The sequence below is a fragment of the Egretta garzetta genome, unplaced genomic scaffold, assembly GCF_000687185.1.
Source record: "Egretta garzetta isolate BGI_Z169 unplaced genomic scaffold, ASM68718v1 scaffold560, whole genome shotgun sequence".
Classification (NCBI taxonomy): domain Eukaryota; kingdom Metazoa; phylum Chordata; class Aves; order Pelecaniformes; family Ardeidae; genus Egretta; species Egretta garzetta.
The window spans coordinates 723,540-750,568 of record NW_009258301.1 but is presented as its reverse complement, the minus strand read 5'-3'; the positions used below and the strand labels follow the sequence as shown (position 1 = coordinate 750,568).

General features: G+C 38.4%; 1 protein-coding gene across 1 annotated transcript in view; it reads left to right on the top strand.

The window, feature by feature from the left end:
- NAALADL2 (N-acetylated alpha-linked acidic dipeptidase like 2) overlaps window positions 1-27,029 on the top strand; it is a 291,258-nt gene that overhangs the window by 221,961 nt on the left and 42,268 nt on the right. The window contains exon 10 of the mRNA XM_009638747.1: window positions 1,781-1,876. Within this exon, the coding sequence (XP_009637042.1) occupies window positions 1,781-1,876 (96 nt within the window). The remainder of the gene's footprint in view (window positions 1-1,780; window positions 1,877-27,029) is intronic.

Genomic DNA, 27,029 nt, shown 5'->3' with positions numbered 1-27,029 from the left:
CCTATGTAAAGCTCCAGAATTAACATCTATAAAATGTTATGATTATGAATCTGGCAAAATATATTCATTTCATGAGTCACACTCATCTGCTTAACCTTTCTTAATGGATACGTTTTCTTACATTCTTATTGCTGTCTCTCTCCAGTTAAAAAAAAAAAAGAAAAAGTGGTATTAAAAGACACATGCAAAATGTTCTAGGAAACTGGGTACTTCCCTAGAGATTCTGCCAGGGCTATCAAACAAAGGACAAGTGTCCCAGCACTCAGGTGCAGAGACATGCTACAAGGAAGTCTGACAGTGAGTGGCTTGTGGTCCCTCTGCAGTCCCCAGTCGATCCCTCTGGTAAGCCTGTACCTGATTCTACGTGGCACGCAGTGCACTGTACACTAAATACAAAATACAGTAAAGGACCTTAGGATATTCCAGCTAAACACAGTAATGTATTTAGGTGCTGGCGTCCAAAATTAAATCCAAACCTAGAATAAGATGTGTGGACAAGGAAAGATTTAGGCCTTCCAAAAGGAGATACAGAATATTATGATGCTGATCTTAGTTGTCTGTAGCTAACCAGAGTTTGGCAGAGGGCTTGAGGTGAAGTTTTGTTGCTCTTCAGGATGTAGGTAAATGCAGTGGATGCATCAGAGTTCACTTTGAAGAATGTGTTTAAAAGAACTGCTCATGGCTTGTACGGTTTAGAACAGCCGTGATACACATGCACTGTTGCGTCCTCTTGCTGATCTCCGAAATAACTTTGGCCATAGTTTCTGTGCCTTTGTACTGAACTCATTGCTGTTGGTGAACAGTGAGTGTATTCAAAGTATGCTTACCAGATCTCGCATCTCAGTCCGTCGAGGTGCACCTCTACACCTATTTTTATACCAGGTGGTGATTAGATGGGCACCAGGTTCCAAGCTTTTCTGAGAGGGGGGGTTCAGGTCATGCCTAAAGAACAAAACTCAAGGCGCTCCACAAAAGTAAGGAATATTTTAGGGTATACGTCTCGGGAGTTATAGGGATGCAGAGAAAGATTTTTCTTTTCAGGTTAGTTTCTGGGTGGTTATACCATGTTCAGAAACATAGGTTTAAAATAATTCCCATTTTAGGCATCCGTGCACCTTTGAGGCTTGGATTTTTTCGTTTCGTATTGTTTTGCTTTTTTTCAGCCCACACCTGGGTATCAGGTTGTTGTTTCCTTGTGACAGCAAATATGCAACCTAACATCTTGCTTTCTTACAGTACAAGAAGAGATGAACATCTTGTATAAATAATATATAAAGATTGCCTGGTGTTAAAGAGAGTGGTCAACCTGAAGGATATAATTCTAGGGAATTGACCAAAAGCCCGCATTATGTAGATGGTCTTACCATATACAGAAGTAGGATGGTTGCAGAAGATAAAAGTATATTCTTCGATTATTGTGTTTACCTTTCTTCTGAAGGCTAAATCATAACGTATTTAATAAAATGTCTGATTGCTGCCTAGCTCAGGAGGAAATTTGTGTGGATATTTTTTCTGCCTCTAGGCAAAATTTTTAGCTGCTTTGAGAAGCATAATTACAAAACCAACTGCTATTCCAGAAATAAAGTCATGAGGCTTAGGGGGGTTTTGCCTCTTTCAGGGACTTGGAATCAGTTAATTAGATCAGTGAAATAAGTTCTAATAATCGGCAAAACTTAAGAACAATTTGAAGGGTTTTTCAATCTCTGAACAAAATTTAGTAAGTATTTGAAGGAGGAAATCAATGTGGAATCCTAAAAGGCTTCTTATTTCTTTCTCACAGAATTCTAGCTTTGTCTCTGAAGCTCTCTTTCCTGTACATACAACAAAAACTGAAGAGCTGGATCCCTCCTTCAGCCTGCATGAGACCATTGCAAAGGTAACAGAAACAGAGATCTTATTTATGCGTACTTTTACATGGCCAAATTTGATTTTGTTAATAATTCTGAATGATAATCTACTTTTTCCTGTGAATACTTTGAATGTAATTTGGAGTTGTGGAGCTTTTTTCATTGAAATTCACCTTTGGAATAGTCTTTACTGTTCTATTGGTCGGCTTGTGCGATCAAAACACTTTTACGTGCAAATGCTTTATTTTATGTGATTCAGTTGTATTTTGCATGGTTCACGTTAAACGCAGGGCACTGAAGGCAGGAAATAACAAGTTTGTTGCTGTCGATTTTGTCGTGCAGAGGGCTCTCAAGGGCACCTTCACGTGCGCAGGGACTTGGTTTTGCGAGCTTCTCACGGTGTGCTCACGTGGGAGGAAGGGGTGGCCGTCCCATGATTCTGGAGAGTGCTCTACAGAGGGGATGCTCCCAAGGTTCACGTGTTCTGACTCCCTTCTTGTCGCTCGGATACTATACTCCCTCCATGTTATTTACTAATACAGTAAAAATTACTCCTTGCTCTGAAGTGCTCTTTCCTCACTCTGTCCACTCAGCAAACCCTATTTCTACAGAGGCATGACTGCAAATGAGTCCAACTTAATGGATTCGTAAACTTCTTATAATTGGATTTCTTATAAACCAGAGCAATGCAGACCTCACAAGCAGATTTCTTTGTTTATTCAGAGCTACTTCTTTTGGAAAAGCAGCTGCTGTTGAAAGATTTCTTTTGGCAACAACAAAAATAAATTCACAAAGATCAGCAATGTGCAGATTTAGCATGTAGGCGGATCAGCATCTTTGGCAAAATAGACAGTGACTGATCTTAGGGGTTTGGGGGTTTTCTTGTTTGTTTGTTTGCTTGGGGTTTTTTTAAAAGAAGCACAGATTCCTAGACATTCTTTTGAAGCTTGGCAGAGTCTGACAGTTAAGGAACAGTCACAAGACAAGAGTCTTCTCTGAAGCCCTTTTAATGTAATTGGTGGGTTTTAAGCCATCCTTGATGCCAAAGGGACTGAAAAGATTCACCAAATTTCTTCCCAAAGCCTGAGGGAAGTAGGTATGTGACTATTTACTGCATAATTAATTTATGATTTGCTAATTAGTGTGTGATGGGCCATGTGTAATCTGAATAATCTGTATGTTAGTACTTGCTCTATAATGTTGACTAACACAGAAAAATATTTATTAGATAGTTGACTTGCAGCATTTTGATACTGTTTAAATTGTTACAAATTATTTTAAGTAGGTTCATTGAGCATTTCCATTTTCTTGGATAAAACTTGGTGAAAATTGCACTAGGATATTACTATATTTCCATTTTGCTTTTCAAACTGTAGCCCAGGATGCTTTTATAAATTTGAATAATATAAGCAGCAGTAGAGTTAGATCCTCAGCTGGTGATTTTGTCCTCTTTAGCTTACCTTAATTGATCTTGAAGTAGTTTCTGAATAGCTTGAGCAGCAAAAGTTTTCCAAATTTCTTTATAGTTAGGTAACTATAGTTAGTGTGGTGTTACCTCTTGGCTCCCTCCACTCCCGCCACCTTCATCTTTTTTTCAGATTAACTAAGCCAGCCATTGCCTTTCTCTTCTCCTGCAAGATGGGCTTTCCATTGCCCCTCCCTTTATCCTGGTGTTCGTCATCTGTTCCAAATCGTGTTTTCTTTGGGTGAATGTCCAGACATGTGTGCAGTATTTTATATGATGCCTTACTATGGCTTTGCATGGAAACAGTTATCCAGCTTCATACCTGAGGTGACGTCATATCACCCTTTGATTGGTAAGATCTTCTTTCCGCCCTACATTTGGTGCTAGTGGCTGCATGTTAGTGCAGACAAGCTGCTGCGTAGGTAGTCTGCATTCTAAAGAGTCATCTTACTGTAGACATTTTCTTTTTTAAACTGACATTGGTTTCCATGCTTTGGGCAACCTGGAAGCTTGCTGCGGCTTTGGTGGTGGTTTTGCCTATCTCTACTATCGAAGCTCTAAATCTGTCCTCTCCATACTGTACACGTATCGATTCTCAGTGCGAGCCCTTCAAGGGGGGCTCTTAATGAAGTTTTATTTCTTTGAAAAGAAAAAATACAGATCAGTTTAGCTTTAAGGAAACCACCTATAATTACTAAAAGAAAGGAAATTTGAGTCACATGGAGATACAAATCTTTAAACAATGCCTGTTGGACACCATTCCATTGTTGATAAGTTATCCATCGTTGGTGTATGAGTGCTAGCAGAATACTACGTGTTATATACCGCGCACATGAATGATAGGTGATGCTTGGTGCTTCGACATTTTTTGCTTCTAGTACAAAGTGGATTATTAGAAATATTTTTTTTGCATTTATGAGTTGCTGTAGGTGCCTGATGGTTGTCATTGGGCTAATATAGTTAAAAATAAATAAGATACATTTTTATTTGAGTGAAAGAGAGAAGTGGATAAAAATACAGAAATGTTATGTATCCTGAAATGCCACATCATCTTGTATCTTGAAAACAGAGTTTTGTTGACTTGTATAAGCAAGCTAAAAGGAAAAATACTCTTTTATTTGGACTTCTAAGTTGCAAAATCAAATTGTATTTGTGAGACTACAGAAATTCTGATGCAGTTCTTGAATACCTCAGAAACCTTACAGTTTGAGTGATCAAGACTTAGTTTCTTAATGAATCCTTTAATGTAAAAATATTACTCGGGTATGGGATTTAAAGGAAATGCTCTACATTTATTTAGTTAACTAAGCAATTTTAATGTTATCCCTTAATCCTGCAGTCTTCATATTTTCGTAGTGGTACTCTGAACAGATGAGGCCAAGTTATATCTTCCAAAGATTAGAAATCTCTAGCTTTATATTAAATTACTTACATTTGCAAAAAAAAAAAAAAAAAGTCCATAGTGAGAAGTTAGCTTGTAGTTAGATTTTACACGTCTCAGTTGGAAGTTAATGCTCCTCAGCAGGTACATGCCAAGTGACTGGGTATGCTCCATTGCCGTTGCAAGTAAAAGAGGTGTCGTCACTGCTTCAGAAATTGTAACTTGTAATTTCAGAAGACTTTTCACACAAAACTGGTTTTTGTGTTACATTAAATGTTCAAATATAAATAATTCAGATTTTTATAATTTTCATTAGCTTTTTTCCTCAGAAATGGTTTATGAAAATACTTGAAACTGAAATTTGTATTTGAGACCAAATGTATTTTCAATGTATTTTTATTAATCTTCAAGTTTTTCACACAATGAATATGCCATATTCTGACCTGCTTTATTCAGATACATATTTGGTTATTTTACCAGTATTTATCCAAATATCAAATATTCAAATCCTTGTTTACAGAACTAAAGTAGAACAAAACACTGTTAACCAGCTATAATGGCGTTGGAGACTATGAAAATCTTTGTCATTTATCAAGTTTTCCATGACAATAGATTATAGAAGTTCAAACTGTAGGAAGTTCAAGTTGAGGAAAGACCTGTGAGGTTTTGGAGATACAAATCTTGCAAAATAAATCCAAAATATTGTAGGTCCATAGCTGATAGCTTATTGTGGTCTGAAAGCAAGTAGTGTTCTGCCATAGCTGAACTAAAGATTTTGTGATCTGTAGAGGCCTGGTACAAACTAAGGCCTAGACCCAGGAAATAATACACTGTGTTCATATGTTAATGTAATTCCTTCTATTTCAGTGATTGCTAATTTGACTATAGTATCCACGTTCAATAAAAAAATTCATTTTTAACAATAATTTTTGCTTCCATTAATAATCCTTGTATTTTGTTTCCTTTGGCAAATCTTAATGGGCAAATAGAAATCTGCTTTAAAAGGCAAAAGCCTGTTAAATTTCATAGCACTGAAAAAATCTATTTTCCATATGTGGAAGCATGTATTTTACAACTGCTTATGTGAGGAACTTTGTGTTTAAAATTACAGTCTTCGGTTCCTTTAGCGACCAGCTGAGACCTGATCTGAATGACTCCGCGTCTATTGGAACATGCACAGTAATTGGTATTTTTGAGACATAGTTGGTATATATATTTCTTGAAGCTATACTTACTTTATCATATCAAAGTGAGGTTTGGAAACTGAGAAAATGTTGGATTTAATGCAAGAAGGCATGCTGGTGCTGCATGGTGATTACTGTAAAAGGAATATTTACTTTATTAAATTGAGATTTATTCATTCAGACATGGCAGTGGAGATGTTATAGAGTTGAGATGTCTGGAGGAAAAATTGAAATATCTGAAAAAAGCAAATGTTAAGAAGTAGTATCTATTACCAAATTTCTTATGTATTGATGGTTTTATAGAGAAGGATGGTTTGAACAGGTTTGGCTATGTTCAAGAGTATTAGATATGGACAAACCAATATATCTGAGCTGATTCAGCTTCAGAAGTTTATGTTACTTCTTGGTTGATGCGTAGCCTTGCTAGACAAGAACTAAATTCCATTTGGTACCAAAGTCTACGACTGGCAGTAACAAGTAGCAGATTCTTGGAGAATAACTACATAAAATCAGGGAATCCTCTGGTATACTTTCCCGCTCGCTGTCAGTTGGTAGTGCGGTATTTCTTAGGCTCATAATCACGTCTCTACACCGATTTCCGGCTCTGTTAAGCGTGCAGTTCCCTGTGCCCTTTTTGAATTCATTTGCATTCTGTCTTCCCTAACACCCCATAGCAACATTTACCACAACTTAATCTCCCCTTACTTAAAACTTGTTGCTTGTTCATCTCACTACATTTTTTCTGCCTTTGGTATGAGAAATAATAAACAAACATGCTCCATTTACTTTTCGGTACCAGTTGCTTTCCTTTCTCAACTGTCTTGTGTCAAGGCGTAGCAACCAGTTTGAACTGTCCTTGCAGGTAAGCCGTTCCTGCCTAATAATACGTTACCCCTGTACTTATGCAGTTCTGTGGCATCTCTTTGGCTTTAAGGTCATTAGAATTCTGTACCATATTCAACGTGTTGGATCACTGTGGATGTATAGAGTCTCTGACATATTTTTCTCTAATCCTTCCTCAGTAATCTTCAACGTGCTGTTGGTCTTTCAGGCTGCTGTTATCCATTAACTGTTCATGATGCCTCGAATATTTCTATCTGCAGTGATAGGAGCTAATTCATGCGTCCTGATTGTGTATACTCACGGGTTGTTTTCTCCCGTGTGCATGACTTTGTCTTTTCCAGCAATGAGCCTGCTGGTTTTCAGCCTAGCGCTCAAACATTGTGGGACGCAGGTCAAGAAGGAGACAAAGAATGAGTATCTTGGTAGCAGAGATTTGCTTAGTGTTCAGTTTGATGAAACTCATTCGCCACTGCGTATCACTTGCGGTGTGCTTTGCTTCTATGGCCACTGAAGCTGCTGGAAAAGCTGATGCTGGTTTTGGCAGGGAATTATATGAGGCCCTTCATCTCTCTGAGGGAAATAGGGCTTTAATGATTTTTTTTCTATGTGAATGGCTTGGTACTAAGTCACTGTGGAATAATTTCAACATAAACTTTTACGTGAGCTTCGGTGTAAGAACAAATAATCAGTTATTGGTGGCTTGTGCTCTCCAAAGACAGTAGTCACCTTAATTTCATGAACACTTAAAAGGAGGACATTGCCGAATGTGGCAGGTAAAATGAATGAGAAATGTGCAGCTATTAAGGAGATAGATCTGTAATCTGAGTGCTTAGAAGATCTAATTTGTCAGAATACTTGTCAGATGAATTCATCTTAGGTCTTGTCACTTTAAAGGTGGATTTAGGGTAGATTGCTGCAAGGCCAGGCTGATCTGAAAGATTCAGAGAAGAAAGAGAAATATGTAGGCTTCCTAGTGGTGAAGAACCAAGACATTCCTTACAGCGGCGAGTTGCAGTACAAAATTTAGTGGTATCTTAAGTGAGGTTTGCAGACCTTGTAATTTCAAGTGTGCTTTATAATACATATATCAAGAATTAAAATGGAGCTGTGTGGCAGGGAATGGATTTTCCCATCAGCCCAGAAGTCATCAGGTGAAACTCCGCTGTTATCAAATGCACACTCAGAAAAGTACGTGCTGGTTTTCCTTAAGTTCCATCAATGTTGCTCAGCACAGGGATTCATGGTAACTAGTCAATTGGAGTTATTAACAAGTTTGAAAATACTTTGGTGTTTCGAGGTCCGCTCGCTAGAGTAGCCTAATAAGACTCGGATTATGCAGTTCTAAAAGCTTTAGTGGCGGTCCCCCAACAGGGAGTGCCACTGGAGCCACTTACCCCGTATCAGCCATGGAATAATAATCATCTCGTATTGATTTTTACTTTGGCAGGCACCAAAGTGTTGAAAGGTGTGCCAGAAGTGACATAATTGGTTTTAGGACGAGTTATGGGTGCTGACAGATAACTCTTGAGAAAATTATTCGTGATCCTGATTATTCTACACTTCAATTATGGAGCTGCATAAAGTAGAACTAACTACCGTAATGCAATTAACTTCCAAACATTAAATAAAACAGCAGTAGGGAGGAGTGTTTCCATTTCTAGGGGAAATAAGGGGGTTTTTTTGTGTAACATACTGTAGTATTTCTGGGTTTTTATTTAATCTAAACACATCCAAGAAGATGACAGGCAGATTCTTTTCTTGAAGCAAATGGAATGAAAAGTACTGGACTGCGGGACTGTTGGTAAATGAAAATCACGTTTTGAACATAGGTAAGGAACAGCAGCGTAACGGGATCATACTCTTCCCTTCCTTCAAAGCATGGGGGAGCTATAAATGCCCATTTACCCATCGTCTAGTCTCAGTAATTCTCTAATACAAGCATAGGGAATACCCATTCGTCTTGGCAATGTAATGATATCCGTAACTTTGGTAGTTCCTTTCTCTGCTAATCTCCCTAAAAATCCAAATCTGTGGTTTGGTGCATGCTACCTCTGCTCAATATTTTCATCTTCACGTATGATAGCTGTGAATGAGCTCCTTTTTTCTATGCTTCTGTACTGCAAAAGCTAAAAGTAACTATGGAGATATCTATATATAGAGAGAGATATATATATATCTCCCCGATATATGAGAGTGCCATCAATTATTGAAATACTAAATTTGTGAAACATGAGGTAGTACAACATATCTAAATTAACATGAAGGTGGCCCTTACAATCCCAAAGACTGAGAGTGCAGATTTTGAATCAGTAGAATAATACTGTGAAGAACAGCATTAATGCTGTTTTCTACCACAGTTCAAAATCAAAGCAAAATCTCATTGTAGTCAACCAGCTTGAAATTTCTTTGCATTTCATTGAAGCATCTGTTCTGGTTTTGGCAGGATGCAGTGCCCGTATTAGCAAATGGAAACAGTTTCACCAGCCATGTGCAGCACGTCTATGTTGCAGAGTTTTACCAGAAACATTTCTGCCAGCGTATTATTCCTGGCATAGCTATTGCAGCAGAGTGCATTCACATTCATGTGGTGTTCCCACTACAACGTGCCCTTTTCGGTATCAGATTGTTCTTGAAAAAGCAGTGTGGCATTGTGCTGAGGCTTCCCAGTGGCCTCTGCATCAAGGCAGCTGCACGTCTGGATTGCCATTGACGTATCTTCTATTTTCATTTAAAAATTTCCTCGATGTAGAACCAGAGGATTTGGCAGAATTGCTTAAGATTTCCAAACAGCAGCGATAGGGTATTACTGCGATCAGAGTTATAGCGTGCACGCCGAAGTGTTTGTATTGTGCACGCACAACGAATCTGAAATATTCAGAAAGCAAAAGTCTGATGCACCCCAGTACAGAACATAGCCGCGCCCAGGGAACCCTTTTTCCTTGCAGTGCCCCAGCAGGTACAGGGCAGCTTTGCCCCCCATCACTGTGTGGTCTGCCCACTGGAAATTTTGGCTGTATGCCACGATTTCCATCATGAAAATGTGACACGTCAGAGTGTCAATTTTCACAGGTAATATCTCCAGTTAACTTTCCTCAGTGATGTATTCTTTTTGATGTAATTTTTAAAATCCCTGTCTTCAATCACATACACCAGACTTTCACATCATTTCTCAGTCTCTTCATCTTCATCCCTCCAAAGATGTGAGTTCTGCACGGGCCAGCAGAACTCTCATCCCTTTTTAAAGACAAATTATGTTATGATTCGGTACTTGCAAAACAAATTACCCAAGCCTCCAGCCAGCAAACAGCAATATTGACCAGGAGCAGGTGACGTGCTGAATGAAGTTGAGGTGAGAGAAGCACAGATCTCAGTGTATGAAGTGAGAACCAAGCTGGGGGACCTGATTAATAACCAAATTTGAGATAATCTGCTGTTGACACCGAATTTTCAGATGTGGAGTTTGACCTTGTGTTGAAGACATCAGAACAGTCTGCAGTATCATTTGGATGCTCTGTCACACATAAGAGCATCTGTGTGGGGGTGTTTTGCCTGAGAAATTGCAGGGTGACTTGGTGCATCTCTTGATTTTTCTGTTTGTCCTCCCACAACTGGCAGCAACTCGTGGTGTCTCAGCAGATCTCATCTGCCGTAAGGTGACGTAGCAGTAAGGCAAATTTTGTTAGCGCAATTTGATAACGTAGGTGCAGCATAATGCGCCAGTTGCCAGGTATTCTCCCCATAACTTAAATGACTTGCTTTGCTTTACTGCTCAGCCTCTCACGTACTGGTTCTGAGCATCTTACTGGTATTTATGGTTTAACGGTACTTGAGATGTCCAAAGCAGAACCGCATCGTCTCTGGTGACAGTCTGACTGAATTCACACAAAGCCAAACTTGTCCGGATTTATCTGCAAAGAAGCACGGGCATATTTCACAGAAGTGGTTTGATTTAGCACATATTTTCTTAAGCACACAAGTGAGAGTTTTTGTTTTACCTTTAGCCTTCTTGCATGGAAGAACATATAATCTAGTTCAAGCAGCGGGTAAATACAAACCTGCTGAAAACTCCCTGCTGACAGTGTGTATTTTATTCTGCACTATTGTCAGCAGCAATAAAAACAAGAGCAAATCCGGTGATATAAACTGGCACAGTAACTTTGGGGATGCTGTATGAATTGTGGTGAACAGGAAAGTAACAGCATTCAAAGAAATAAAAAAAAAAAAACAAACAAACAAAACAAAAAACCTGTCTGGGGATTTTCTCAGCATTAGATGTGAAAGAGGTGACTTTGCTGCTAAAGACATGAGGTGTTCTGACAGACAGTCACACTGGGTTTGGCCAGACAGCATATTCTCTATCTGCTCTAGCCTAGTTAGGGGAGATATGCTTGGAATTTTTCAGTAGTTCTTTGTTCCTAAAAGCAAGTAGCCTCAAGGACTCTTGCACTTTATACTTGAACTCTGATGGATAAAGACTAGGTAATAAAAATAAGTTGAAATGCAGAACCCCTGGTAAAAATGTGATGAACCAGCTGCCCTGTCCAATGCAGCTTCACTTGGTTCAGCCAGGTATTAAAAACCCAGCCCCATTCCCTTACCCCCCTGAAATTTTCCACATCTTTCCTGCTAATAACTCCTTCAAACTGGAAGAAGGGTTATAGGACAGAGCTAATTCCATTTTCTCATGTGCCATTTATTCGTGAAGTTGTGGAAAGATGTCAGGACTTGAGTATTTGGAGGCCCCATCCCTGGAAACATTCAAGGCCAGGTTGGACGGGGCTCTGAGCAGCCTGATCCTAGTTAGCGGTGTCCCTGCTCCTGCAGGGGGGTTGGACTAGATGACCTCTAGGGGTCCCTTCCAACCCAAAACATTCTATGATTCTATGATTCTATTCCAAGATCGTTTCTGGGCTTCTTTTTGAGTGGCTGGAATTTTATGTTTTCAGCTTAGAGAAGTCTGAAAATATCAAAATAACCAGGAAACTGTGGCTCCAGTAATCAAGAGAAGCTGAACGAACAAGAAAACATCGTCATCATTAGTAGCATGGTTTGTGTAGAAACCATTCCCATGGATTATCTGTACAGTCCTAACTGCTCAGGAGAGAATTAATTCTACATTCCTTAAATCTTTTTGATGTTGCAGCATGACTATGTGTTCTTTAAAGAAAGTGAGCATTGGCTTCTATCGGAATGTTTCTTAACCAGATTGCTGTTTAGAACCACACGGTTCCCGAATTCCTCTTTTAGACTTAAATTTTACTCTCAAGATTTGTCTACCAACTGTCAGGGAAAAAGGAAAAAATCATTGCATCATTTTCAAGCTAGAGTGGCAATTGAAGTGAAGCAAGCAAATACATGTCAGCTCCATCTAACCCAATCAAAGCACAGGATAAACATAAAAGCTCATACATAATGTATCCGTTTAAATCATATGTTTGTACATCTTATGGAAGACATTTTTTTTACTCCAGATTACAGCAGTCTGACTAAACAAAATAAGATAAGATAGGAATGAGAGGAAGCATTGTTTAATCCCCATATAATATGTGAGAAAATGAAATACCATGGGTCAAAATTGGTGCGTACAAAAACTGAGCAACCGCTTCATCTCCTCCCCTGAATTCAGCACTAACTTGAAGAATCTGACACTGCAGACAAAGGCTGGGGCGTATTTCAAAGCTGAAGCTAGATTTCTAGAGTTGGAATTTAGCACGCGTTTGGGATTTTCTGGAATGTCAACTACTGGTTGTGACCAACTGGGCAGTTTTCTACTACGTAGTGAAGCCACGTGAGTGCCTGCGGTAGGGGGGCGTACCTGGCGTGGAAAGAAGCGCCATTGCCTATGGCAGTGCCTTCATTTACAGGGCCCTGTTTTGGTTACGTTGAGATTTGTAATTCGACTGCTGGTTACTGAGTGCCGCGTTGGTGACAGACTCTCAGCAAAGATGTTCGTGGCAGATGCCTGGTTTGTTTGGTTTTGGTTTTTTCTGGTGGTTGATGAGCATGACTGTACAAGGAAGCCACTGCATATTTATTGCACGTCAAATGGTCGTTTCAAAGTTGTCTAATAGTGGCTTTGTACTAAGTGACAGGAAAATTTTATTTTATATCCATTGTTTATATTTCAAAAATGTAAATTTGTTTTGAGGGACATCGAGTAATTGGACATATGCACGTGTGTTTTAAGAAATGTCAACACATATGTTTATATTCAACCACTGAAATCCAGCAACTGAAAAAACAAATCTGAAGCTCGCTACTCTAATAGGTGGGGATGTGCCTGGGGTTATTTGAACGTTCCCCTATGTTTCCAACTATCCTGTACTTCACACAGTTCCTGAATTTATCGGAGTATAATTTTATTAATCTGTCCTTTAGCATCAGTACTACTGTAGGCATTTGTTACTGGTTAACAAATACTGCAGCTGAAAAAGACTCAATCTTTATTCTTGGCACACCTGTACTGAATTTGGTGGCTGCACAAGGAAGATGAGTTTTTCTTTAAACAAGACGCTCGCGTTCTAGAGGAATAGTTCCTTTGGGTACTCCAGAAGTATCTTGTCTGCTGTATTAGCTCACCGTATTGGCTCTTTTCTGTCTTCAGATCTTTCGACAAAGATGTCAAATCAGACAATCCTTTCCCTGGAGCATGCCTCTAAAAACACTAAGTTTCTGCTAACAAGAATGTGGTCGTGACTCTTTTTTTTTTTTTCCCTTTTTTTTTTTTTTTAATATAACATAATCCAATTTGCATATGAGGGAATATGAAGTGAAGTCAGTGGCACTTAACTACCTGCTTAAGTGCTATTTAACAAGAGATGGAAATAGCTGAGAAGTACTATGAATTAATTAATTAATTGGTTTTGCAAACAACTCGCAGAAATACCTGGGAAATACAGCTGCTAAGATGTATGTTTATTTGTTCATTTTAATTTTTAGACCATACTTACACCTCCCTTTGGTGTACAGTTGTACATGGTATTATTGGCGTGTTTTGTCTTTTTTTTTTTTACTTTATTCTCTGACGTAACTACAAACGCATCGCAACTTTACAGATGCTGAAGTTCCTTCCATGAGCTCAGTCCTGAATTCAAAACCAGATTTTCAAGAGCTTGTTTTTTGTATATCAACGCTGTTTAACGTAAAACCCTTACATATTGTGCAAGCTAGGGCTGCCACTTACCACACTAATTGGTAGGATACAAATACTCTTCTTTTTCCATTGGTCTGTTTCCAGGACCAGTGAAACTCAGATTCTTTGCTGCATCTTCACCGTTAGGGCTGTCTGGTACATGCATGTAGAGTGGCCTCTAGCCTAGACATGCTATAGTATAGTTTTGGGTAATGGAAGATGCAGAGTTGAGGTCTTCAAGCCAGAGAAGGAAAGAAACCGGTCCAAAGCTTATACAACCTTGAATATATAGAGAAAAGTGCTTCTATAAATCCTTCTAAATACTTGTCAGGTTAGGTGTAGAATTTCTATTAAAAAGACCTATTAAATTTTTGGAAGGTTAGCCCTTAATTACTGGTCAAGAGCCAAAATCAACAGCCAGAACTTCAGATGAAATTCTTTCCTTGCATTTTACAGTCAATGTGGCGGTAATAGGAGTAACCGGGCCTGTTTCAAAGGCCCTGCTCTTTGATGCCTTCATTGCAGATGTGCTGTGAAAATCTGATTCCACTGGCAGATAATCTTTATTTGAAATTCTTGTTCTGAATTTTTTGTAACTCTGGTTGTATTTGAGAAACCTGATGTGCTCTCAGTGAAAAAAATCTTAAAGATGGTTTTGTAACATACTCCAGTCTATAAAACTGTAGTTTGCTCTTGTCCTGTCTTTTCTTTTATTGTCTCCTCATAAGTTGATATGTAGGTGTTTAAATCAGATATAAGTGAAAAAGTACAATAATATATTTTCTAATAGATCTCCTAAAATGGATAGCAAAATTAGCATGAATAAAGATTGTCGTTCCAAATACAATTGGACAATACAAAGAAATTCATAAAATATAGAAGTTGTGAGGCAAAACTAGTGAATACTTTAAAAAAAATTATGATGAGTCAAAAAAGAATATAAGCTAAAGGTATTAGAAAATCCCAGGAAGAACATCTTGTTTATTGATCTCTTTTTATTATGAGCATGGTCAATAACAATAAATGCTGCCAGTTTGCTGGGGCACTCTAGCATTAAAGGAGCTACGATTAGACCAAATAACGTTAGACTAAGAAGAGGTGATTAGCCTTAAGCTAGAATTATAAAATTAGTAGAAGTGTCTTTCAGGGAATGGTGGACTGAAGATCCTATATCAGAAGAGGGGGGATGGTTCATCTAACTGTTTCTTCGTATTTCAGTATGTGCAAGGGAAGAGATCATCTTGGAATAACATCAGAGAGTTTGGGTTTATGACCTGCTCAGCACCTTTGAGAAGAGAAAGGTTCTGTTAAGCGGTGATTATGAGTAGGGAATACAGTCTGTCTCCCTGATTCACCCCTGTGAGCCTGAAACCAGATCTTAGTTCAATTGTGTTATAAAAGCAGGTAATTCCCTGCCCCAGACAGTAAGTGCTAACCACATTGAAAGAGTTCAGTCTAAGCATGTGATTCAGAAAGCAAAACCCACCTTCTTGAGTGCATTCCTCCTGAAGAAAGGTCACTGTTTAATGACTGCCAGGGTCACATGGTAGGTAAGAGTATTCCCACTTGGGTAGCAAGAAGGGGCAGAAGCAAATACACTTGGACTTCTACTGCTCAGTTTTGCCTTTGGGGCTTACGAGTTTAAGTATGATCCTTTCCATTTCCATTTGAGTCCAGCAGAACAGGCTCAAGCCCACACGTTAACGTAACATGCATGAGATCTAGGCAGCCAACGGGAGCGATCACCCCATCCACCGGCAGTTCTTTGGGCCAGAGGCTGGGTATAATCTATAGCAATCTAACCATAAAAGCAAAGCAATATAAAAGATGTACTTTCCTACAGTGGAAATGATATTTCTGTTTCATAAACAGAGATCATATACTGGCTATGAAGCTATTTTTTATTTTAATACCTTCTTGTAAAACTAGTGGCCAGGAGTTTCATAAATTGCAGCCTAATTCCAACCATGCACATATGATCTTGATTTTCAAAGATACAGCATCTATATTATCTGTTGAAATAATTTTAGTTCAAAATTGAAACTAATGTTACAAAGTGCAGCATTTGGACCTAAAAATGTTTTGAGAAAAGAGTCCAGTAACCAATAAATGAAAACAACATTTCAGAAGGGTGGAGGGATAGAAATTGTTCTGGAGTAATGGAGTAGTATATTCTAGTACGCTGCAGCCTTTTCCTCGTGTAAGATTAGTATGATTGTGTAGAAATAGAGATGAAGTTTTGTTAACTTTATTTTGAAGGAATTTGTCCTGAACGATACTTCCGTTGAAGAATAATTCATGGAAAAAGTAGGGTTTTCTTATGTCATAATTCTTGAATCTCAGAGCATTCTTGTCTTTGCAGTAGATGAAAGGATAGCCCATTTATTTTGTTGCTTGGATATAGCAGTAGTAGGTGTACATGGATAATGCATGTGTATATTCTGAGACAGTTGTAAAGTTCTACTTAATCTGTTTTAAGTTATTACAGATAAGCAATAAAATAATCTGTGTTTTGCTACCATCAGATGAGATCCATCCACATTTATGTGCTTACAACTTTAGAAGACTGAAACTCTGAAGGAGAACATTTACTTTCTTGTGCCAAAGTAATTCTAGTTCTTAAATGACCACATAAATAGCAATACTTTTGCATTTGACTGTGGATGATGTTACGACTATTTATTTTGAATTTCATGATTAGGTTTTTTTCTGATGAGGTTTAATGTGAACTTTGTGATTACCCTTTGTTAATAACTTACGATCCCCACGCTTCATTCTGATGGGGCCAGGAATGTGCGGGTTTTATTATTTGGGTAATGAAACTGACAAATATGCAAATGAATACTGACACAGTTCATCAATATTTATTGTAGTCAAGGAGAGTCATTTGCCCAAAGATCCTAGCCTGTCCAGCCATTTCTCTGAAACTTGCCTGGACAGGGAGAATAGCACGGCTAAGCCATCAAAATTCATGAAAGCTCACTGGAATTTCAGAGCATCCAATAAAAAAATGGGCTGCACAATCAAAGTAAGATGGAGATGGACAGGTACTCGGGATGATACAAGTCAGCGTTGTCAGAAATGAATGCTTTTTTCAAACATGTAATTAAAGCAAGTATGAAAATACTTGGATACAAACTTTTTAATCCTTTTAGAGTGAATGTGAAAGTCTTGTTACACTAAAAGACGCTCCCTTTCTGGTCAACAGCGTTGTATCAGCACGGCCTCTTTAATTTGGAGTGAGGCAACCTTACAGATTTCACTTCATCTTGGCCAAGTGTTCAAAAGTTCTGATACTTAAATAACTCAGGGGAAAAATCTGGGCAGTGACTCACAGGGAAATAGCCTTCCTTCATTGATTACTAGCCCAACCTGCTGTAAAAAATGCCACCCCAAAAATAGCCAGCGATATTACCAATCGTTACTTTCCCCTCCTTTTTTTTATGTGACAGACATAAAAATGTAATTGCTTGTTTTGGTTTTCCTAATGAGTTTTTAAGTGGTGTGTTTGTTTGTTTTTTTTTTTTAATTAAAGCACTTAGTTGGCAAACCCCAGCTTTTATTGGCTTCATTGAGCTATGTGTACATACACACACACTCGCCCTCTTCACAAAATCCAAATAGTTTGGCAGAAAAAAAAGAGGTGTTACTAAAGATTGTCGACTCAGTGATATTTTCTATGGTTTTTCTAAGACATTTTAAATGTAACACAATTTTTAATTTTTTTTTTAAATAATACTCAAATCCATAAAAGCTCAGCTTTCTAGCTCGACATACTTATGGTTGTACAGTATACAAACTGGCAGACTTTTTATCAAAACTGTCCAAAATATCCAAGGCAACAAAAAAACAAACAAAAATTCAGTAGCTTCTGCTCAAATTAGCTTATTGTGGCACAGCTTCATCGTTCTAGGGGAGTTATTGCTTATTTTGTTTAAAAACAGCTTTAGAACACAAAGTTGAGGATTGCATGATTTAAAAAAAAAATTGTTATTTCCTCTGTAAGTTGTTTCCTTGACATAACATTCTGAGGGATCTAATTTTAAATACCATTGTTGCATCTGTCAAGGTGCCAGTCTGTGTTAATCATTCAGGTTTCGCTTCTTAAAACTCATGATTAGTGCGCTGTGTCGGATAAATGAATATGATGTAAACAGATGAGCCCAGATCTGATTTCCATTAGAATACCAGTTCAGTGTACTTCAGTGGAGTTACCTCTGGCTTCAACCAGTATAAGAGCAAATGGTCTACATGAAGAGCGCATATAACGCAAAATATTTGTCAGAATTTTAGCTTCTCGCAAAGTGTTTGAGCTCATAAGCGCAGATGCACTCTCGGATGTTCAGGTGCAAAATGAGAGGCAGCAGCTGCAAATACGATTCATTATATTCCAAAATAAAATGTGTAGTTTTGTTCTGCTTGGTGAATATAAGACCTATTTGGGAATTAAATTATAAACCATATTCTGCAGCCCATCAGTAATCATCCAGTACTATGCCAGGTTGACACTGCTGCGCTTGAGAGGGGAATTCAGCCCCAAAGCTTAAAGGGAAGCAGAGGAGCACTCTGAAGACCAAAGACTAAATACTTGTATTTATGCAACTGAAAAACTTGATGAGGCTCAGTGGAATAAATGCTCTGCTGCAGAAGGTTTAGGTATCATAAAAAAGCAAAATTGATCAACATAAAAAGAGATAAAGTTCCCTTTTCTCTTCTTTATTTTCATTTGGAATATGCAGAAGGTTCCTGTGTATGAGCAGAGCTTGTGGCTCAGCACACGATGACCTTTGATTTGGGGGTTTTGTTCTATGACAAGAGATTTTGGCAAATGAGTTCTGCAATGGAAAGTCCGTATGTAATATAAGGAATTACATAAACATAACGAAAGTAAAAATTTATAGAAGCACTTAAAGAAAGGTGTAGTAACCTTTAAAGTTTTACTGTTACACATCCTGGTTTTTACTATAATTTATTTACCTTACTGTGGAAGAGCACTATTGGAATTCAGGTTTTCAGTTCAACTTTTTTCCTATTTTTAGAAGCATCTCAGGAAAAGTTAAAAACGGTCTTAAACTAACAAGAAATGCTTACTCCCCCCATCTGATACATCACTTCTGATTTACTTCTGATTTACCTCTTCCCTTCCTGTGACCTATATTCTATCAAATCCTGAGCTGAATGTCAAGTTCTTAGCAACTGCTATTGGAATTGGATTTTCAAGACTTTCAAACTAACGTAATAATTAGGATCATCAGAAGCATCCAGCAGTTGAATCTTGCTGACACTGTAGTTTTACAGTTCCCCTAAGCCAATCTGAACCAGAGAGCGAGCGGGATTGCCTTCGATCCGACTGAGAGGTAATCATTTGGGTTTGTTGTTGGTTTTGCTTTAGGGGGTTGTTGTGTTTTGAGCTCTCAGGTCTGATTTGCCATACGAGCTTTAGCGCCTGGGTGAGGTTGACAGCAAGAAATGCATGCAGAGAGTAGCACAGAAGCAGTTATTTCAGCAACGGCATAGTTTTTGGTAGGCTTTGAAATTCAAACTGAAAGGGTGTTGAATTTGGCCAGAGGAAGATTAGCTCCTTACGTACGCTACTGCAGGGTGATGCTCAGATCTGCTTAAAATCCACGCCTTACATTTAAAAAGTCCTTTCTGCATGTGTTGTTGTTATTTCAGTAGAATTGTCGAATCATCATGGCTAAACTTGACAAATAATAACAAATTGCTATTTTACAAAAAAAAAAAAAAAACAAAACCCAGGGTGCTTTGTGGCTGGGGCGCAATTTATCCTGAACTTTGCAGGAAGGCAGGAGAAACAGACTGCAAAGCCTTTCGTGAAACTCGTTATTACAGCTGGACTTCAGGAACTCACTGTGGAACTTCTGATCGGCATTTGTAAAACCTAATTAAGAGTTAATGTGTAAGGGCTGGATTGGTAATTTTGATGCTAGCAGCTGAGACCCAAAATTGTGATTTTTAGAAGTAAATCTATTGCTTGTACCGTAAAGTGCCCGGGAAAAACGCCTAAATCAAAACTTTGTTTAGGATTTATTGGTGAGATTTGCATCTCTGTTATGGTTTTTATAAATCTGTTGCAGAGTTTGGAAATGTGCCTCAGGATCAGTAAATCCATTTGGACAATATTTGCTGGAAATCCAAGGGGTATGCAATACTTGACTCTGAAGGAAGTACATGGTTTAGTGGAATTCCTGAAAGTGTTTTCCCGTGTTAGTGGTGGCAGTATTTATGGTGGGCTGATGAAAAGCAAACTCTGAGAAGGCAGATTTGCATCTCCCAATTTTATTAACTAACCATTTTATTTATTTACCATTAATAAACTTGTTTCATAATGCAGCTTTATGCGTTGCTCAGTACCTAAAGGAAAATTAGCTCCTGTGCTCTGTGTTTAAGAAAGCCCTGTTTCAGAGTTAAATCAAACCACAAATCTGGTCCGACTTGAATTGGGGAGTGGTTTGCTGTTTGGTTGCTCAGACTCAGACTCTAGTGTTTTTGTTGTGCTATTCATTTTTTGCAAACCTTGTTGCTTACCACAAGGCATGGTTAAATGATCACAGTTTATTTAATTGGGGAAATTAGGGAAGTAAACGAAAGACAAATTAACATCAGGTTTGTAACAGAAAGCAATATGCTCAAAGGTGTACTGTTTTGGCTTCAGTGGCACTGCCAGCTAATTATTTTCTACGGCCAGTTTCTGAGATACAAAGAAGAGATTACCCTATGTAGCTGTTGAAAGTTTTTCCCTTTCTCTGTTTTGGGTAGCCGAGAAGAGGTCCAGAAGGACCTTGGCTATGGGGATGCCTTCTGCCATGCATTTTCCCTAAGACAATTCACACGTCTGGAAATGGAGTGCTGATGAGTTTTAATCCAGCTCCATGAAATCTCATGAATTATAAGCTGGGTACCCCAGCAGCACACAGTACATGTTTAATAATTGGGTTTAGCAATACGTTTGATCCAAACACCATCATTAACCAGCTTTTACAAAACAAGAGAGCTAAACTCTTGGTGCGAAACACATTTTGTATGTCTACTCTATCACAAGCTTTTCTTTAAAATGGCAGCAAAATGACATGTAGTTGGTTTATCACTTGATATGTCGCGTTGCATGAGGTGGCACTGCATCCTCTGGAACCACAGCACACAGTGCTTAAAAATGTCTTGAAATGGCGGCGTTCCTCTTCACCTCCCTCATGTGAGCTGCCACCTTAAAGAGCCGTGACCCTAGAGCAGCACTTCTAATCCCAAACGATCAATACTTTTATTTTGACATAAAAAGAAAAAAGTCCTGCAGTCTCAAATATTAGCAGTTGCCATTCTAACATCTATACTGTAATAAAAAAGGCAACATGGTAATGAATAAGAGATTATAGAGTTATATGAGCACATTAAAACAGGTCTGTCTCTTCGAATCAAAGACCTGATAGAATGAGCTGTTCAGTTTAGCAACTATTGCAAATAAAATAAAAACATAGCTACATGAAAGAAAGCGGATAAGGAGAGTATATCTTTACTGCATGTCTGGGAAGAAAGCAGTAAAATTGAATATAAATGAACATAGCCTGCGGAAGAACCTGAGCTAAATCACCAGAATTTGGGAATTTTAATTGTTTTCACACAGCCAAGTAACAAAATGCTTTAAGATTGAATGTCAGGCCTGCTCTCCCTGGCCGATTCAAATTTGAATACTATTTATCTTTTGTGAATCTGTGATCCTAAAGAAGGTACTTCTCAGCTAAGAAAATAGCACATAAAGAGAAATACGTGTTGGAGTCCTTGACTGAACACCTTTACATAGCGCAGCTTGATTTCGGGGTAATTGCAGGGTGAGGTCGGGCCTTTACATAAATATCGTCTTGTCTAAAAGTGATGAAGAAAACAGGGCCACATAAAGATTCTGCTTTAACTGACATGACTGATATTCTTCTGAACTTGATGTTCCAGCCAGTACAATCCTTTTGATTGACGTATCTAAGGAAAATGTTGAGCTTTTTTCTTCCTTTTTTCTTGAGATAAACTGAACAAACTTGCAGCTGCCAGGAGCCTCACATGAGATCCTAATGAGGCAAAGAGAATGAAACATTCCTTTTTATGCTGAAGTACCAAAACCATAATGACATTGTATCACGGTTTCCAAAAGAATAGAAAAATACAAAAACTTGCTTGTAACTCGGGAGATATTTTGCATCGTGTGGAGGGCTGAATGCTGAATGTTGAGGCTATGGGTTAATCAAAACTTCTGTCTCCTCTCTTTTTTTCCTTTTTCCACACCAATTCAGGAATCTTTCATTTGTGTTTCCTTTCTCTTGCTCAGTAAAATCTCACAGGACAGGGAGAAACAAGTCTTTGTCACGTGGAACTTTTCCTAATTGTTTTCTAAGTAACAACCTTTTTTTTTTTTTCCAAGTAACATTTTTTCCCAGATAAAGTGCATTACAGCTATTTGTCCAAATGCTTTTCTAAACCAGCTTATCTTAGAAACTGTATGTTCTAAATGCTTCGTTTACATCACTGCATTCAAAACAGAGCATTGCCCTACATCAGTAAGTTATTTGCTAATCCAAACAGGCCTGCTAGATCAATCAAACCCACATAAAAATAGCTAAATGTGAAAAAGTTAAGTAAATTAAATATTAAGCAGATTTTGTTAAAGTAATCAATTAAAAAATTAAATTAAGTATTTTATTTTCTTCAGAACTTTAAAACGTCCTTCGCTGGAAGGATCTTTGTGTTTGAATGTTTTTTAAAAACCCAGAAATTATAGATAACTTCTCAAAATTTCCCAATATGCCTTATTCTATTTAACTGGCAATGCAATGTTGACATGACTCTTAGTTACCCCCTTAAGAATATTGCTCTATTTCTTTGAAAGGCTCTTGTTCCACTGATTTTCTGTTGGAAGTTGGATCGCTCCTGTTTATGTCTGGAGATTTGAAGGGATGTAACTCCATATGGAAATATTTCTGCATTCTCCTCTACTGTATTAGAAGTAAACAAACTCACAAAACACAGTCGCGGCAGGAAAGAAAGGAACAAAAGTGTGATAGTATTCATGCCTTGATTACAAACTTCCCATCTCCTTCTAAACATTCACACCAAACCCTGTAAAAATGCAAACATCCGTGCAGAGCGTATCGAAAAGAAGATAGTTTGTGATACAGAGAGACAGAGTGGGAAACGGTGTGATAATATAGTAGCATCCATTTTTGTACTATGGACCATGTCTTGGGAGATGCTGCGACATCAAATATGACAGTATCGCTCTATAACATACGTGAGCATAGTCTACCGCAGAGAGCTTATTTTTTTTTTCCAAATTACAATATGTAGTTAACAGATAAGATGAATTTTTAATGAAAGAATTCCATTTAAAGTCTTGTTTCTGTTTGTTTGGCACATTTTTTAATTAATCTGTGTTTGCCGGGGAGGACAAGGATACTCTAGAGCCATTTGCTTTTCTTAGTGAAACAAAAGTAAACAAAAATAAATCTTAAGATACTTGGGTACAGTCGGTGTCTGAATCCACAGCAAATGCTTTTATCTCATCGTACTGTTAGAGTTATTATATCATCAGTCTCTCATTGACTAGCTGTCAGACAGGAGCTGCAGCATCTTTTTTTAAAAGCAAAACCCTACGCATCCCTGGAACATGCCATTTTTCTCCTCTTCGTGCCTTCTGCTGGGCTCTACTGTCGCTGGTTTTCCAGACCACATGGCAGGAGAGTGACGGACTTTTTAAAAGGTACGTGGCGCTTCAGTGTACCCCTGGAAGAGACGTGGCCTGGGGGTTGGAAGGCCCTGACTCCTGACTTGCTCAGCACTCACACACTGGCAAGAGAAACCATTTTCTTGCTTGCTGGAGAAGACCAGTTCTAACATTGGCAGAAGCACCCGAATGCTGACAAGCTTTGGACAGTTGTGTTGCAATTGGGGAACAGAAGACAGTGGCTACGTGGGCACATTTTTAAGAACCAAGCTCTAGTTTCAAAACAAAGAGCTATAAATCGGTGTGCTGTTTAATATCTTACTCATTCAGCGTCCCCAGAAACAGATGATATCTTAGTGTTAACAGTCTACTTTTCCACTTCCATTTATATGTACAAGAAATTGCTGGTAAGTTCTCCTGGTGAACGTTTGAAAGCAGAAGAGGTCAATACTTACAAACACATACAAAGTTTTTAATATAGCAAGCCCTTAGAAAATATTAGAGTGCATAAAGTTGGTTCTCGATATATTCACTAGTAGTGAAGTGATGCTATTTATGGGCATTTCTCGCTGTAGCTCTGCCTGTCCCAGGTCTCTAGGGGAAAGTGAAGCTGAAGACGAGGAGTGCATTCTCCTCAGGACTTGAACGTGGTCATTTTGTTTTGTTTTATGTTTATGGAGCTGTGCTGCCTGCCAGATTCTAGGCTTGAGCACAGGCCTAATATCCCCAAATGGCCAGACCTAAGACACTGAACTTAAGTGAGGTTGTATATGGTACATAAGCCATTTAAATAAATTTCTAAAGCTGAAAGCACGTGATGCTTTCTATATCGTGGTGGGCAGTAGATGTGCATTTTTTTTACCACAACCAGCCCCTGATCTTGCTTAGCATGCTATAGTTGGACTGTGGTTGCTGGCTATTTGCAGACATCACCTATCCCAGATGCAGGGTTTGCACAAAACCGTTGTGAAACCCTGTATTATTGGCAGTTACAGCAAATCTGGAAGTTCGATTATTTTTGCTTATTATTGCATTTTTATGAAGATTATTGTATATTTTGCTCGTGAGTAAGTTCTGACTTTACTCTTAATGATGCCGGTAGTCACTAAGGTGCTTCAAAATTGGATTAGAAACCAAAGCAAGGATGTGAGAATCTTGGTGAGGAACACAAAAATGGAAACGTGCAGTTTTGCTCGGTGCATTCAATTTTTAAAACTTTTTTCCCTGCTTGTTCAGGCCATGTACTTTTACTCTGTTTTAGCATTTGGAGAGGATAGAAAGAAGCAGAAATGATAACAAGAAACTCACCATGTTCTTTCACTAAATTGAGAATTCAGTTGTCCTGCTTCTGTGGAGATATTTTATCCAGTAGCCTAGCTCTTGATTAGGGATCATTTTGCTACACAGTAAGATGCTGTTTGATAAATCTAGTAGGCATGGGGTTGGGTAGGTTTGGGGTTTCTTGTTATTTTTCAGAAGCCGTCAAGAAACATTTTTTAAAGGCACATAGTGTCTTCCTTCATACTCTGTAATTTTCACTGTGTCACCCTATTGAAAGCAATGTGATTCTATTTGCTGCTTGTGCTTTCTTTGTCTCGGTTACTGTTAAGACTTACATGCAAGTTTGAGATAATTGTGAGCATGTATGAAATCCAAACCTTGCCTACATCCAGTGGAGAATGTATATGTGCTTAGCATATCCCTTGGAAAAGCTGTGACATATGCTGCTGAAATATGTTTCGTGTCATTAAAAGCCTTCAAGTTTTGTTGGTTTTGGCTTGACTTGGTTCCCTGATGTAGATCATAGAAATAGAGCTGGTCTTCTGAGAATATCGTAGGAACAACAGAAACCACCTCTTTGCCTGTACTTGTCATGACTCTCCAGTATCTCATTTAAAGCAACTTATATTATCATGCCTTTTATTGTACTTAAGAAAAAGGGATTTTCATGAAATGTCTTAGAGCTTTACTACTTTTGGAAGGCAAGGACATAATTGACCAAAGTAACACAATCACAGTCCTCACCGCTATGTAAAGCGTTAGTCTGTAACCCTTGACAGTGATCATTGTCCAAATACACAGCCTATACAAACCAGAAAAGGCTGGTGAAAATTCACTATTATGCATGAATTAGACTGAAATCGGGACACTTATTACATGGGGCTCAGGTGAGTCTCCAGATTCAATTTGTGTTTGAGGAATCCAGCAACATGGCACTTCAGATGCTGCAACCTGGTTGTACTGGCTGTCGTCTTAATTTGCTTACCTACAGCTCCTCGTATAGGCTGTAAATCTTCTAGGACACTGCAAAATGTCTTTGTTGTCAGTGCTTAAGTAGGGCTCCTTGGTCATGCTTAAGGATGCTTTATATAAGGCAGAACACTTCCGTAACCAAGAAGCTGCTAACAAGCAGTTTCCATATCCTCATTCCCATTTATTTTTTCCTACTTACGTATTGTCTAATGTAATTTGTTAAAGTTGTGTAAACGACTTTTGAACAGAGGATTGAAATACATAATACATTGCAGGATCGTGTGTTTCTCTTCATTACATTGCTTGCACTCAAATACACAACAGCAATTCAGTTAGTAGTCTCACCTTAATTTTTAAACAGCAATTTAAAAAGGACATACACATAGAGAACCCTCCTCCAGAATATCTATTATGAGAGATTATTTTAATTTCATTTCTGTGTTAACAGCTTAAGGAGTAAGGATACTTTTGCATTCATTTTTTTTAATTTGGGACATGTCTGTCCATAGTCCTTTTTGTTGTCTTCACACATTTCTGTTAGAGGCTGTTGGCAGGGGTGTTAAACTCTTACTTTAGAACTCGGCTTTTCCTCCATCAGAACATAGGTCTTGTGCGTCGCTCATGTAAGGCATAGGAGAAACATGGAAGCAGTCATGAAAAATTGGAAAGTAAACAGGAGGAAATAGTGTCATTTGATGTACAGTTTAACACTTGTTTTCATGAGAAGGCAAAGAAAATAGTGACATTCCAAAGGTCATAAGAGTTGGACACGGTACTCTTTTTAGAGTTTCTATTCTCAGCTTGGACAATTCCCTAAATTTTCATAGAAACTATAGAAAGCACATCCTCGGTAGTAAGCTAAGTCTTTGTACCAACTTCTGAGTTTTATCCTGATCTAGGTAGCGGTGTCCCTGCTCACTGCAGGGGGGTTGGACTTGATGACCTCTAGGGGTCCCTTCCAACCCAAAACATTCTATGATTCGAACACATTAAGCAATTCAGACTGTTTGGCAAGAAGGTAACTATCAATACAAGGTAACCTCATCAACATATACAAATATCTTAAGGACGGAAGTCAAGAGGATGGAGCCAGACTCTGCAGTGGTGTCCAGCGACAGGACGAGGGGCAATGGGCACAAACTGAAACATAAGAGGTTTCCGTTGAATATGAGGAAAAAACTTCTTTACTCTGAGGGTGAC